The 14,276-nt window shown below is 35.1% G+C and overlaps 1 protein-coding gene across 1 annotated transcript in view; it reads left to right on the plus strand.

Moving 5' to 3' along the window:
* The window catches only part of SEMA3D (semaphorin 3D), a 199,422-nt gene that overhangs the window by 82,384 nt on the left and 102,762 nt on the right, over positions 1-14,276 (plus strand). The window contains exon 3 of the mRNA XM_019753571.3: positions 5,434-5,594. Coding sequence (XP_019609130.1) covers positions 5,434-5,594 — 161 coding nt within the window. The remainder of the gene's footprint in view (positions 1-5,433; positions 5,595-14,276) is intronic.

Below are 14,276 nucleotides of genomic sequence, written 5' to 3' on the forward strand. Positions count from 1 at the left end.
GAGGAAGTCTTTGTTGCTCAATCCTAAATTTATTAGATTCAATGTGACTAACCACTCCCTTCCTTTCTGGGGTGAAGAGGAAGAATGTAGACCATGAGATCAAATGTTTCTTCGGGCTGAAAACAATTGTATTAAAGGGACACTAAAAGGGAGATACAAAGAATACTCTTTGGAAGAAATGTTTATTTCCAACAGGAGCAGGGATTATGGGATCCTTAGCTTTCCCCTCACGTGGAGGGGCATCTGGCTGTGCTTGAGGACATTCGTGGTTCCTGTGCTTGGTCTCTAAGAGCAAATGGGTTTCGTGAAGCCCACTTAATTCTTCTGGGCTTCACCGAATTGGCACCATGTGAGGCAAACAGGAGAAGCTCTTCCTTTAGCCCTAATTGCTTTATACTGTATATTTGTTTTTCCCACGGATTAGAGACTACCTACTCCAAAGAACAGAGCAATGACCAGGAACAGATAGGTGAATGACAGTTTGCTAAATATTTAACATGTCTTCAGTTTTAACCAAGTTAAACATAAGGTTCTAATGCCGTAGAGCTCCAGTGTTGGAAGGAGCTTAGCGATCACTTGGTTTTTCTACCCACACGTATTGGTGAGAGAACTGAAATAGCATTATTTGGCTTGCTAAAGGAAATACCGATAGGAAGGTCTTTCCATTTTACCCTGAAAGATATGTAACAGCAGTCTACTACTTTAAGTACTATTATCCTTTGTCACGAGTATATTTTCATTTTCATTGTGGGTGAGCATTTCCTCTCCACTAGGCTGTGCAATCCATGAGAGTGGAATTGTTATCAGTCTTTGCAGCATGGTCAGAGTACCTGGTGATCTTAGATGAGTCAATTGTTTGCCTTTAAAAGTGAAGTTTTATGAGGGTAGTGACTCACTTTCTTGTGCTAGAAATGAGAAATTATTCTAAATAAGTTTATTAACTATATGTGAGAAACATACAATTTTCCCTGTGACTTTTGGTAAGACACCAAGAGTTGCTGATGAAGACTCAGGGCATACTACAGAAAAAATGTACACACACGTACAAACACATGCAGATATCACACTGCACATAGGGTTTTGGACCCTCAGGATCATCCTGTTGCTCTGTAGTAGTTTATTGATCATGGGTCCTGAACTCCATGTCTGTGTCATCACTCAATTAAAATCCATCACATGCATAATTTCCATATTGAAACCAGTGCAATAAATAAGTGATCATATCTTTGTTTCATTTATTTCAAAAAGAGTCAGCATGTAGATTTCCCGAAAGAGTGTATTGCTAGAAGAAGAGTGAGGATTTGAGAGTCTGGGCGATTGAGTGAGATGACAAACTGAGAAGAAGATCTTAGGACAAAGAGTTAGAAGAAGTGATCATGGTGGATTAGGTCACAGGTTTAGGTAGACAGAACAACGAATGCATTTAGGACCTGGAGATAAATGCTGCTGTCATCTGAGGAAATGTGGGGCTGGTTAAGGAAGTGCAGAGCCGGCCTCCACTGAAACGAGTCTGAGAAGCAACACACCTACCCACTACCCAATCCGGAAAAAAAGGGTTCCCATTCATAAAGGTTAAAAGTATGGACAGCCTTAAAAATACATGCCTGACAGTTGCCAGTTTAGGAGAAAAAAATAAAGTCCTGAAATATATTGCCAGATTATTAGTGTTTTAACTTTCATGAGTTTTCAGTTTGCAGAGCCAGCATCCATTGCTGATTGCTGAAATCCTGGGAGTGTATTCGCTTTAGGTGTTAAGATGCAGGCTATGGACTTAACCTTTTTTTCCCCCTTGGCTTTAGTTGATGATCCCGTGGAAACAAAAATGACTTTGCTTAGTTTGGCAGAAATGCAAGAAAGATAAGCTGCTTGGGGAAGAGGGAACCTGTTCCAATCCCTGTCCCAAGGTCTTTTCAAAATATGTGCGTCAGCCTGAGAAATTTTCATATGTAATGCCTAAGTCTAATTATTTTGTTTGGCTACAAAGGGTTGGCGAAGCATGCTTTAATCGTTTTGATGCTAACATTGTCACAAGGCAGCATTAAATCATTTTGAAATGATAATACTTCAGGTTATTCACTATTTTTGCAGCTGCTTTTCCTTGTCACATTTGTTTGAAACTAATAGAATCGGTTATGATGAAAGAAAATAAAGCAAAAGACTACGTCAACTTTATATTTCTTCCCTTCACTGTGTAAGTAGAAACACAAAATGACATGGGAAATTCTTAAATATCTTCCTCTTCTGATTGACATTACCATAATTCAGAACTCACCATCTTTTCAAAACTTTCTGGGTAGTTTCCCTTCCTCCACCTTTTCTGCTTCTCATCCATCATGAACACTGCAGCTAGACTTATTCTTCTAACATACAGTTGTAGTTTTTGTCACTTTTCTGCATAAAATATCTCAGTGGCTTCCAGTTACTTACACAGTATCCAAACCCCCCAGCCTGCCATCTTAGGCCCTGATTCTCTGGGGCTGCCTTTATGTCCAGCCTAACGGCTCACTCTCCCCACACATTCTCTGTGTGCCAGCATACTGAACTATTTCAATTCCACAAGTGTTTATGAAGTACTTACTTTGTCTCAGACTCTGAGCTTGGTGTTGGGTATTCAACGATACATATGATCATTGAACAAAAACCATGATATGGTTTTTGCTTTGAAAGAGCTCACACTCCACAATAGGAGAAATATTAAAAACACGGTGTATGAGTGCAACATACAATGATATATGCCCTTGTACATTCTAGTATTCTTCTGCCTTCAGTAAACTTTTCTTTATATCGTTCTTGTAAAGCTTCTATCTATCTTTCAAGACTGTTCTCAAATATCACCTCCTTTTGTAAGGTGATTGGAAAATGTTGATGTTTGTATATACTTCTATTAGAATTAATTTCACTTATGTTTTATTTCGTGGACATATCTATTTGCACATTGATCTGCGAGCCCCTTGGAGGCAGGACTCAGTCATCCCACAAACTTAGCAACACGCTCAATACCTAAAAGTACTAGATGCTTATAAATAGCTGTGGATTGAATAGCTTTATAATAGTCCAATATTCTAAAAAAAATAGAGATGTTCTAATCTCCATCAGCCATGTTTAATGGAAGATGAGATAGTATTTTTCTTAAATACAACATATTTGGCCCAAATGGAGTTTAATAATCATGTTCAAAATAACAGTTCATATTTTTTGAACATTTCCTATCTTCAAGGCATTTTCTAAGAATTTTATATAAATCACCTCCTTTACATCATGACAATTATATGAATTGGGAAATATTACTTCCTTTTTATAGGTTTTGTATAGAGTTTAAAAAATACGTCATCATCATCATTACAGCTGATAGTTACGGGGCACTTACTATGCACCAGGCACTATTCTAATGCTTCATAGATTAACTCATTTATTCCTCACACCTACTCGATTTCTTACATAGTTTCTATTATTATCCCCATTTTATAGGTGAGAAAACTAAGGTAAAGAGAAATGAATGTTTTTGTCCTAGATCACATAGCCAGAGTTGTGAGGATAGGCTATGATGATCCGGGTGGTCTGGACCTAAAGCTGCCTCTCTTACTCATTGGGCTAAGCCATGTTCCATTTTGTAATTAATATTGCAAAACATGGTTCAAAATAGTTGATTATTACCACTGGACACTGAAATAATAAGTATTTATATCATGTAACCTACTTTCTTCTCTAAATTGGGTCAATATATACTCTTGGAAATTCCCTTACATACTTTCCATGTTGTCCACTTAATTCTTTATTAAACAAGGGGAAATCCCATGGAAGACACAGAATTGCCTGATTGAATACAAGTTTGTGTGAAATGTTTTCTCTTGTTAATGCTTTGGATCATACCTGTCTTATCTATTCTGTCTGTTCCATTCTTCTTTCCTGAGTTCTACTTACAACTAGTATGGATTTTTTTTTTTCTTGATATTAGACCTGCAAAAATAGACTTACTGCATTTGGAGATGCTAAAATATATTATTCCAATGTGTTTCTAGTCTGAAAACCTATTAAAGTTATATTTAGCTTAATAGAAAAATAATTAGTATAGAGTTCATACTTCATCCAGTGTACACAAAGCATGATTCATAAATATTAATAAGACATTTATCTTTGGTAAAGCTATACTCACTTGAGAATTCAGATAGCATCATATCTTCTTCAGCATACAGCCTTTGGGTTTGTCAAAACTAAGACAAACTGAGACTAAGGAAAACAACATTTAACCATTGTAAATTAGAAAAAACGAGTGAAGAGAATTCTCAAAAATTTGAAATAAGAATAAAGCCCACAGTTGATGGATGGAATGTATAGGCTTTCAATTTCAGGGACCAAACTCTCCATTTTAGACAGGTTGAGACTGCTATGATACATTTTAGAAGTATCTTGATGCCTATTTCTGAGATATTATCTATTTTTATCTTATCAATTTATAATGAATTACTTGAAAATAATGATTAAGGTTTAATGTCCAGTAACATATAATGGAGTTTTTGAAAAAGTGATTAATGATGTTATTATCTTATTGGTATGTAACTCTAGAGTTGTGAAAATGAGAGGGTATAAATACTTGAGGTAAAATCTGTTGAAAAGATTTAGGTTCCTATAAACCCAGACCTAAACTTAAATAAGAGTCTGTCCATATCACATATGAATAAGATAAAGAATGAAGACCTATAGACAAGTCTTAAAGAGAAACGGAGAGTGGGACTGAGGTTAGATTATCAGCTTTATCATTACATAATTTTGTGACTTTAGAGCATGTGGTTCACCTTGATGGAATTAAACCTTCATTTGTAAAATCATAAATTTGTATTAATTGACTTTCAAAGTTCCTCCCGCTTTACAATTCTGATTCCATTACTGGTTCAGGATCACATCTCTTTCACAATCCGTGTCTTTGAATTGGGCTTTAGTTTACATCTTCCTGATAAATATGAAATAGGTACAGTGTAATCCTCCAAACATTGGCATCAATCTAAATACTACCTAAAGTAGGAGGAGAGAGAATGCTATGAGATTTACCACACACTTAGCTTGAGGCTTACTTTGCATATATTGATTAATTTAATCAGTTTGCAAATATCACTGTAGTTAAAGTAGTTAATTTGTAACTTGAGGTGAACACAGGGTTGTAAAATATTTCACGTTTAATTTCTTTGTATTAACATGTTTTTATATACATTTTAATATCATGCATTTTTCATGCGTTAAGATATTGTATCAATAAAATCAAATATAGTAAATTACATCTATTTCTAAATGAGAAAGTGCTAAAAACTGCATATATATATAAACTGGAGCTTTCATGCATTTACAAAGTGGGACAATGTATATGTATTGAGGTAAATGAATATCTTGGTTATTAAGAATGTTTTTCTTTTATTCCATTGTTCTTTTACTTTCCCATAGACTTGCTGCTTTCAAATAGCTGCATTCCCTTTTTGGGTTCATCAGAAGGACTGGATTTCCAAACCATTCTGTTAGATGAAGAGAGGAGCCGGCTGCTCCTGGGAACCAAGGATCACATCTTCCTGCTCAGTCTGGTCGACTTAAACAAAAATTTTAAGAAGGTCAGTTTATTTATATATATTTGACTGGATGCATTTATTTTGTGCCCTTCTCTGTTTCTGTTTTGTTTTAAATGACTCAATGTCCAAAGCAGTATAGTTCAATTACATGTCAAAAAGAATATATTGCCTCTGACAGAAGTGTTAGGTTGTATAAAGGGGGAGGGGTGGTAAATGAGGATTTAAGTACATATACGTGTTCTTTGTTAAGAGTGAATGAGTATAATACTATAACCTTTGAAAATATGAATGAAAGGCTTGGAAGAAGGAAATGGATTGTTTACATCATTCAAGAGGAATGCAAAGCTCCTGACTGAAAAGCTGGCAAATGAGTTCTCATCAAGTGTTAACATTTGCGTGCATAGCAATTATTGTAAACTTAATTTTTTTGTTAACTTTCAAACAACAAGCACACTTTAAATTGATAGTGTGACTATGGTAGTATTTTAACACCACACTGTTTCTCCACACTCTCATTTTATATCTAAACAGATTTCTCCTATGGCCCAATTACACTCCAACAGTGGAGATTAATAATGCCCCGACTATGGGCTCATTAAAAACAAATTCCCTTTTCTTAAAACGAAATATACACAAAACACAAAAGGCACTTGCTGCTGTATCCCACATTTTGAACAGCACCGTGATACCCAAAGGAAAGGGTGCAACACTTTAGGACTTACTACTAGCTAGTACTTTAGCAAGTATCTGTTTCTATGCAAGCAAATATAGACACGAAGACCGGAAGGGACTAAATGACTAATGAGAAGACATACTATATGACCTATTCTGCATCTATGAGGCGTCTGTGATTGTGTTTCTTCTTCTTTTCCATTTGTATCCCAAAATAAATACTAGGAGTCATTGCAAGGTTTCAGGTCAATAGTTCCCGTTATTGAGTTAGTAGAGACTTCTCCCCATTCAAAGAGTTCTTTATAGGTCATCTTAGGACAGTGAAGCTTCATATAGTATTCATCTACAATGACCACTTTAACTTTGTAATTTTGAGATGTTTTTAATAGCTAAATATCAGTTGCTTAATTATTTGAATGTTATCAACACTGAGTGCTTTAGTCTACATAGGAGAAATGTTTATCTCCATATATATTAATATTGCTTAATTAATGTCTGCGTGAGAAACAATTGTTTTTGCTTTTGAATCATTTTAACTTTTAATTTTTTTCACACATTTTTGATCGAGATCCACCAAAGGCAAAGGGGTTATTTATTTTTTACGAATGCTCAGACTTGATAAAGTAATAATAGTCTTTGAATGCAAATGCATATGTGCGCATTTCTTATAATCTATGTTTCTAGAATAAAAGTGAGGGTTAAAATACTGTCAGTAGTTGTTCCTGACTTGTTTTAATCCAAACATACTTACAAAATCATTGTTATCTTTTTAAAAAAGTTATTATTCTATAGCCTGGATATTGTTTACAGTAAAGTGAAATAAGCATTTGATTATGTGCTAGAATTGAAAAGCTTACCTTTACTCTGCCATTATTGCTCCCTTTCATTTATTTTTAAAGTTTATTTTTTTCTTTGGGATTCTTTTTGAGGACTCATACTCCTAGGAGAGCCTTTTGATGGTATCAACTAAATCTCAGCCATCAGTAAATATCTTAGCAGGGGATGAATCTTTTTATAAAAGAGTCCAAAGAAAATCTTAGTCAACTTTGCTCTTTTGCTTTAAGGGATGCTACATAGCTAACAGCATTTTTCCAAATATGTCTCGGTTTAAGTATAATAGTAAAAAGCAATTCATACTTTTAAGGAAATTTGTTTTTGTGCTGTTTTCTGCCTTCAGGGATTGGAAGAAAAAGTCCATTTATCTGAACGGAGTGTATTAGATCATTGCTTAAAATAAATTCTGATAGCACAGCTTCTTTCTGTTACTATTTTAAGCAAATTTCTCTTTGGCCATATTCCGTGTTTGAAATCTGCTAATATTTAATAAAATAAATATTTACGAAATATTGATTTCCCTTATGATGTTATTGAAATAAATGGTTATTTATACACATTATAAAATTAGGGTCTGTACTTGAGATTTCCTGCCTAACTGATATTATTTTATGTCTGTATTACATGTATAATTCATAAAGGGGTTATGTACGTAAAGGTATGAATTTATGTTTGTGTAGGTATCCACCTTTTGAAATTTATATAAATCACTCCAGTGTGAAAAGGTACTCCACAGCAGCAAGTAAGTGTCAAGATGTAGTACTTTAGCAGTGTTTAGACCTACGTGGTTTGAATTGGCTCCGTGCCCCTCGGCAAAAATCCAGACTCCTCTGTGGAAGAAACCACACATGTTGGGACTCTGTGGGGCTGAAGGATGTCCTTTGTATTCCTTGGAGTGAAAGCAATATACAACACATAATTGAGTTATGAGTGACTGGTTGGGATTTTTTTTTCCCCCTCTAGGAAATTAAAAAAAAAAAAAAAAAAAAAGAAAAATTCTATAGAACTTGTTCAATTGAAGTACTGAAATTTAGGATATATGTTTACTTAAAGTTTTTGTTGAAACAAGACTATGCCTATTGAAAAATAGCCATTGTCATTTCATATTGGCCACAAGCCTTTAATAGGGAATGACCAGAAATTATAGCAAAATCATGCATAAAGCTAATTCAGTAATAAATAGTTCATAATACCCTTCTGATTATCTTTACTCTGTTCAGAATCAATTTTAAGTCTACAATGAATGGTGCAGGTATATGCTCAGTAACTTTGATGCGTAAATGACTGTAGAGGAAGAAAGTTAAAACCAGACTTATTAGGGCATTTTCACAATCCAGAAAGTAAGTAAAAATCAAGTAGACTGAGGTTTTTTGTTTTGTTTTGTTTTGTTTGTTTTTAACTTTGACATTTATAAATACACATAAGAGGGATAATAACATTCTAATTATTTTATTTGTTGTTTGTTTGTTTTTGAGGGGAAGGACTGTTTCTACAGGGACATAATAGGCTTAAGGGCAAGTTTAAGCACACATCATGGGGGATGTGATACCTCATAGTTTAAGAGGCTTTTCAAAATTTGCTTCATAAAGCCTCTCTCTAGTTAAGAAATGCCCTGTGGATTCCTCTCTGGGACAGGTTTGGGACATTTATGCACACTGATTTGACATTCTCTTCCCTGAACACTAGACCAAAATGGAGCGTTCAGAAGCAGCCATTCCAAGGGAAAGACGTGGATCTGGAACTGCATTTATCACTCCTGACTGTTTTGTTGTAGGTTGAGTTCCCTCAGAAACCAACTATGAGGTGAAGATTAGCTTATAGGATATTTGTAAGGTAGTATTTTTGGGATCAACATGTGTGAGAGGGTCGCTAAGGAAGTAGTATTAGACAAAGGGAGAGCTGAGCCGTGATGCAATTCCAACAAAAGCCTCAGCTGACAGGCCAAGCTGATAAGGTGGAAAACATTTCAATATTTTCCTCTAGTGTAAATGATAATACCATTATTTAGCTGGGTTAATCTTATAAAAGAGAATCTCCATTTTCTTCCTATCTAATCCATTCACCATGACCATCAATGTTATCTCTTAAAAAAATAAAAATTTTATATTTCTTCCTGGTTTATACACTTCTGGCAGTTCCTGATTTCTGAGGAACTTGAATAAACTCCAGATTTCTGCTGGCTTCCAAAGCTCTTCTCAACACATTCCCCCCCTCCCATGTTTTTATCCACTGTTTATATTGTTCCCTCACTCACATTTTATGGAGATGATAATATCATCTGCTTGATGATGTTATCAAGGACCCAGTTCTTTCTGTCTCTCTGTCTGCCACTCTAGGTGTTGGCCTTATCCTTAGGTTGCCAGCAAGATGGCTACAACAGTTTCATCGATCACATGCTAACAATGAAATGTAAAGAGGTAAAAGACCATAACTTATTATGTCTCTGTCTTAGGAGCAAGGGAACCTTTCCTAGAACCCTCCCACACAGTTAATTGGCCAGAAACATGTAAATTCTGATTCTTAAACTCAAAAGAGGAGTGAAGTAACTACAATTTGCTTACACCTGTCAATTACCTTCAGTGGCAGAGATGTTCAGAAATCAATCACATTGATCACTTACAGGGAAGGAATAGATAACAAGCTTTCTGAAAAATGTAATTAGGGGACCAATCTTTTTTTTTCATTAACTTTGGTTACCTGAGACAAACATAAATTTTTCTCAGCCAATGGGAAAAAAACAAAACAAAAAAACACACACGTATATTGTCTATTTGGAGAGAATTATCAAGATTAGCTAATTCTATAAGTAAATTTTCTGTAAGGATTCATTTTTCTTTCAGGAGATAGACTTGGGAAGTATTCATTTCAAGTAAAAATCCTTGAAATAATTTATTTTTCTCCACCTCACTTTGTAAAAGTTGACAAATCTGCTAATCTTTACAGATACTTCTCTTGTTTATGTAAGAGTTTATTTACCTCTGTAAAAGTTTTCTGCGATTTTTAAAATTTTAATCTAAGCTTTATGAAATCTAGTGTGCAGCAGATCTCTTAAAATTTGCTGATACTCTCCCTCCAATATTGTTGTTGGGGAGTGACATTGTCAAGAGGGAGTAGATTGGAATTTGACTAAAAGAATTAAAGACTATATTATTATTCTAGTTCTAATATTTAGCATTATACACTAAATATTTAAATTCTAGTTCTAATATTTAGCATTATCCACTAAATATTTAATATACAGAGAATATATTTTTTAAATTAAATAACTAAACATAATTTAAGCATTATTGACTACATTTCCTAGCAGAATCATATCTAAAATAATGCTGCTTTGATTCATTTGGATTTGTCATTGTCTGGGGTTGGAACCAATTATATGCATTTGTAGAATAAAAACTTGAGATACTTTTTTAGTGACTGAACTTTGAAATTTTTTTTTCTTGTTCTACTTTAGTCAGTGGTTTTTTTTTTTTTTTGTTTTTTTTTGTTTTTTTTTCATTAAAAATCATGATTATCTTCTGTTGGCACTTAGACTATTGTGATACAAGGTCTGACAATTAAGTTCACAAACTTATTGCAATGATGTTGCTAACATTTTTTTGCTATCAGAGGGATTATTCATTATGAGTTTGTACCAACTGGACAAACAGTTAACCAACTTTACTACTATGTGGAAGTGCTGAAAAGGCTGTGTAAAAAAGTTAGACGACCTGAACTTTTCGCCAATAATTCATGGATCTTGCATTGGCATTGTCTGACGACGATGCACCAGCTCACACAGCACTGTGTGTGAGGGAGTTTTTAGCCAGTAAACAAATAACTGTATTGGAACACCCTCCCTACTCACCTGATCTGGACCCCAATGACTTTCTTTACCTGAAGGTAAAGGAAATATTGAAAGGAAGACATTTTTATGACATTCAAGACATCAAGGGTAATATGATGACAGCTCTGATGGTCATTCCAGAAAGAGTTCCAAAATTACTTTGAAGGGTAGACTAGGCACTGGTGTCAGTTCATAGCTTCCCAAGGGGAGTATTTCGAAGGTGACCATAGTGATATTCAGCAATGAGGTATGTAGCACTTTCTCTAGGATGAGTTTGCGAAGTTAATTGTCCGACCTCATAGAATATAAAACTCAGGTCTTGTCATTGCTCATGCCCTAGTTAGGGAGACAAGGCATAACAGAGTGAAATGACTTAGAAGACAAGTCAGAAAATCTTTAGAGATCCAAAATAATGAGACAGATCACATGTCATAGGAATTCAGGGATGGGGAAAAATCACATATTTTGCATGGGATATGAACTAGTTCACGGTGGATGGGTAAAATTTGGATTGTTGTTAATTAGCTGGTTAATTAAAAATGGCTTGCATTTGGATTTGAAACTTGAGGTTTATTGTTTCCTTTTTCAGTTAGGGTGAGGGTCAACATGTTTGAGAAATGGAGTAGAACAGAGTTGTTTCTCCCCTCCATGTGTATATTTTTCCTAGTTTAAGTTAAAATAGATTCCCCTACCCTTGCCTTTAACATTCTACCCCCTCTCTAGAGTTAGAGAGAGGACATATAAAAATGATTTCAGTAGTCCTTGAGAAAGGTGTTCAACTGTGGATGGACATTTGCATCCATTTGTCATTCATTTATAAGTGATACATTAGGAACCTGTTCAGGATAGACATCATAGTAATGAAAGTGTTTGACATTTGTGCAATATGGTTTAAGGACCTATGATTTCTAAACAAATGATTCTAAACTACATGTTATCTGTCACTGTGACTGCAAATGAACATTCTGTACCTCAACCAGCTCTATGGAATCCTAGAAATAATTCATATGAAATCAAGAGTCCTTTCTATGTAAACTTCGGGAGTAATATATACAAGCTGAAAGTCTCTCCCTTTCTCTTTCTCTCTCTCTTTTTAATGGATTCGTAGTTGACATTAAATAAAAAAAAGCACAGTACTCTCTGTTTGGTTATGTTACTTAGTTGAGCTTCTGAGTTAATGAATTGTTGGGATCCTTCCATATGGAAATGTTACTCATTTTGGAAGCAGTTCAAAGCGTGCATGGATGTAGTGAATTTCTAAAACAGGATGTAAGCAAACAGGTCACAAAGGGAATGATTTATTAAACTAAGCGCTGCTTTTGTATCTGTTTTAGTCAAGCATTTATTTCTTGTTTTTCTTTCTTTTTTCTTCTTTATCCCTGTTTTTTTATTTTTTTTTTCAAGTGGTCTATAGAGGCAGAAAAGTGGATCAGTGAGAAATAAACTTACTCTGAGACTATGATTATTATTTATTTCACCTATTAGTCTAATAGCAACCAGTATGTCAACTCATAGAGTATAATAATAAGCAACTTTATTTTACTTTCCACACTCCCTTTCAATCTACTGTGTGGGACCAGTTCTGGACTTGTTCGTTAACTCCAGCAGGCCCCTTGGCTTTCGAGGTCAGTTTTAGGTAGTACAGATCATTGTTATCCAGCAATTAAAAGTTCCCATCTAATGTGATAAAACTTCCAACATGACCTAAAATCGAACCTCTGCTCCCTCTACCTATCCCCGATTGGGCATGCCATGGGAGAGAGTAGGGAGATGTTCTGAGGCTTCTTCTCTCTTGTCCCTACCTAGCACGCTTCCTCTTCCCTAAGCTTGTTAAACACCGTATATGACATCTCTGGCATCCAATCAAGAGAAGGGAAGAGGAGAAATGTCTACTGTCCTTGTCAGAGGGACCTCTCAACTTTTTGGTCTTGTCAGACATTTAATGGTGACTTTTCTTTCATAGGCACTTTTATGAGTTTTTGGAATTCCCTCTTTCTGAAATTCTTTCCCTTGCTGTTTTCTGGATTAGCATGACTGCCTTTCTCCTTGGATTGGTATGTTCTCACTCTGTATCCTGTGACAGATTGCAGTTCCTCCAGGTGTTAACTTCTGAAGTCTTTTCTCAACATTCTTGAACAGGACCTAACATAACCTCATGCCATCCCATTTTTGAGCGACCGTGGCTGCCATCTGTTCCATGGGAAGCCATCGTGTGGAGTTTCCTGCACACACTCTAGAAGTTCAGGCTGATATGCATGAAGCCATTGAGCCTGTCCTCTGTTTTCCCTGCAGCTTGTCAGTCTCTCTCTCACCTTTTAGACATTAGTCCGCCATGTCCCATGAACTGTAAGTTCAACAGCAAGTGCGTCTCGAGGGCCCGTCAAAGCCCCTTCCCTGGCACCTACCCCTCACCCTGTGGGTTGTAGGACACATGATTCCACTGTTTCAGACGAAATATTCTTCTCAAGGGAAAGGAAAACCATTCTCATCTCCAGTTTCTAACTATTTTACAGTTTAAACATGGGTGAAATCATCTAAATGGATCTTGGCTACCTCCTTTGAAAATTTTTGCATCTTGAGCTTGCATCTCAGTTTGAATGTTTTCTCAGCTAAAACTGCTTTTCACATCTCGCTATATTATCAAAGCCATAAAATGAGCTCTCAAAAGAATGTTTGCTTTACCTCCAAATGTAATGGGCCAGCTCATTGTATATCATTCCTGAAGTATACACAGTAGAATTATGGACGTAAGCAAATGGAGAATGTTAATATTCTTATTAACATTATTCACCTTCTGGATATCAACAGCCTCAGTCAAAATGTTTGCTGTTCTACATCTTGTTTCCTGTGCTTTTCAATAGTATTTCTGTTAGGCTCCAGCAAGGTTAAGCTAAAATCAAGAATCTAGATCTGTATTGATTCATTTTTAAATAATCTTCAAAATTAATCTTTAAATAGTTTAGTATCATGTTAAGATGATACTTAATCATCTTTATTCCTTTTTATTTGATTAATCTGTTTCTCTTGAAACTGATATGTGTCAAAATTAAATATTGCATATAAAATGATCAAAGAATTGCAATGTTAGCTAAATAGAACTGAAGGGCTTTAACTGGGCCCCAACAAAAACCTATTAGGTAACCTTATAGTGTTGAAGGCAAAAACAGCATAATACTTAAATTTTTCTGTTTAAAGTTATTTACATTTGTTTTTAATGTAAAAAATCATCAGTGTGTTTCTGGGGTTAAAAAAAAGGAAGTTTTATTATGTTTTTTAAAATGAGAAAGCAATGTACTGAAGCAATATATACATCATACAACCTATTGTACTCATTTTTATGGAATAATTTTTATGGAGACAATTTAATTTCATCTTGCAAAAATTTAGGTCCC

This window comes from Rhinolophus sinicus, chromosome 4 (assembly GCF_057876585.1).
Source record: "Rhinolophus sinicus isolate RSI-liver-muscle chromosome 4, RSI-T2T, whole genome shotgun sequence".
NCBI lineage: Eukaryota > Metazoa > Chordata > Mammalia > Chiroptera > Rhinolophidae > Rhinolophus > Rhinolophus sinicus.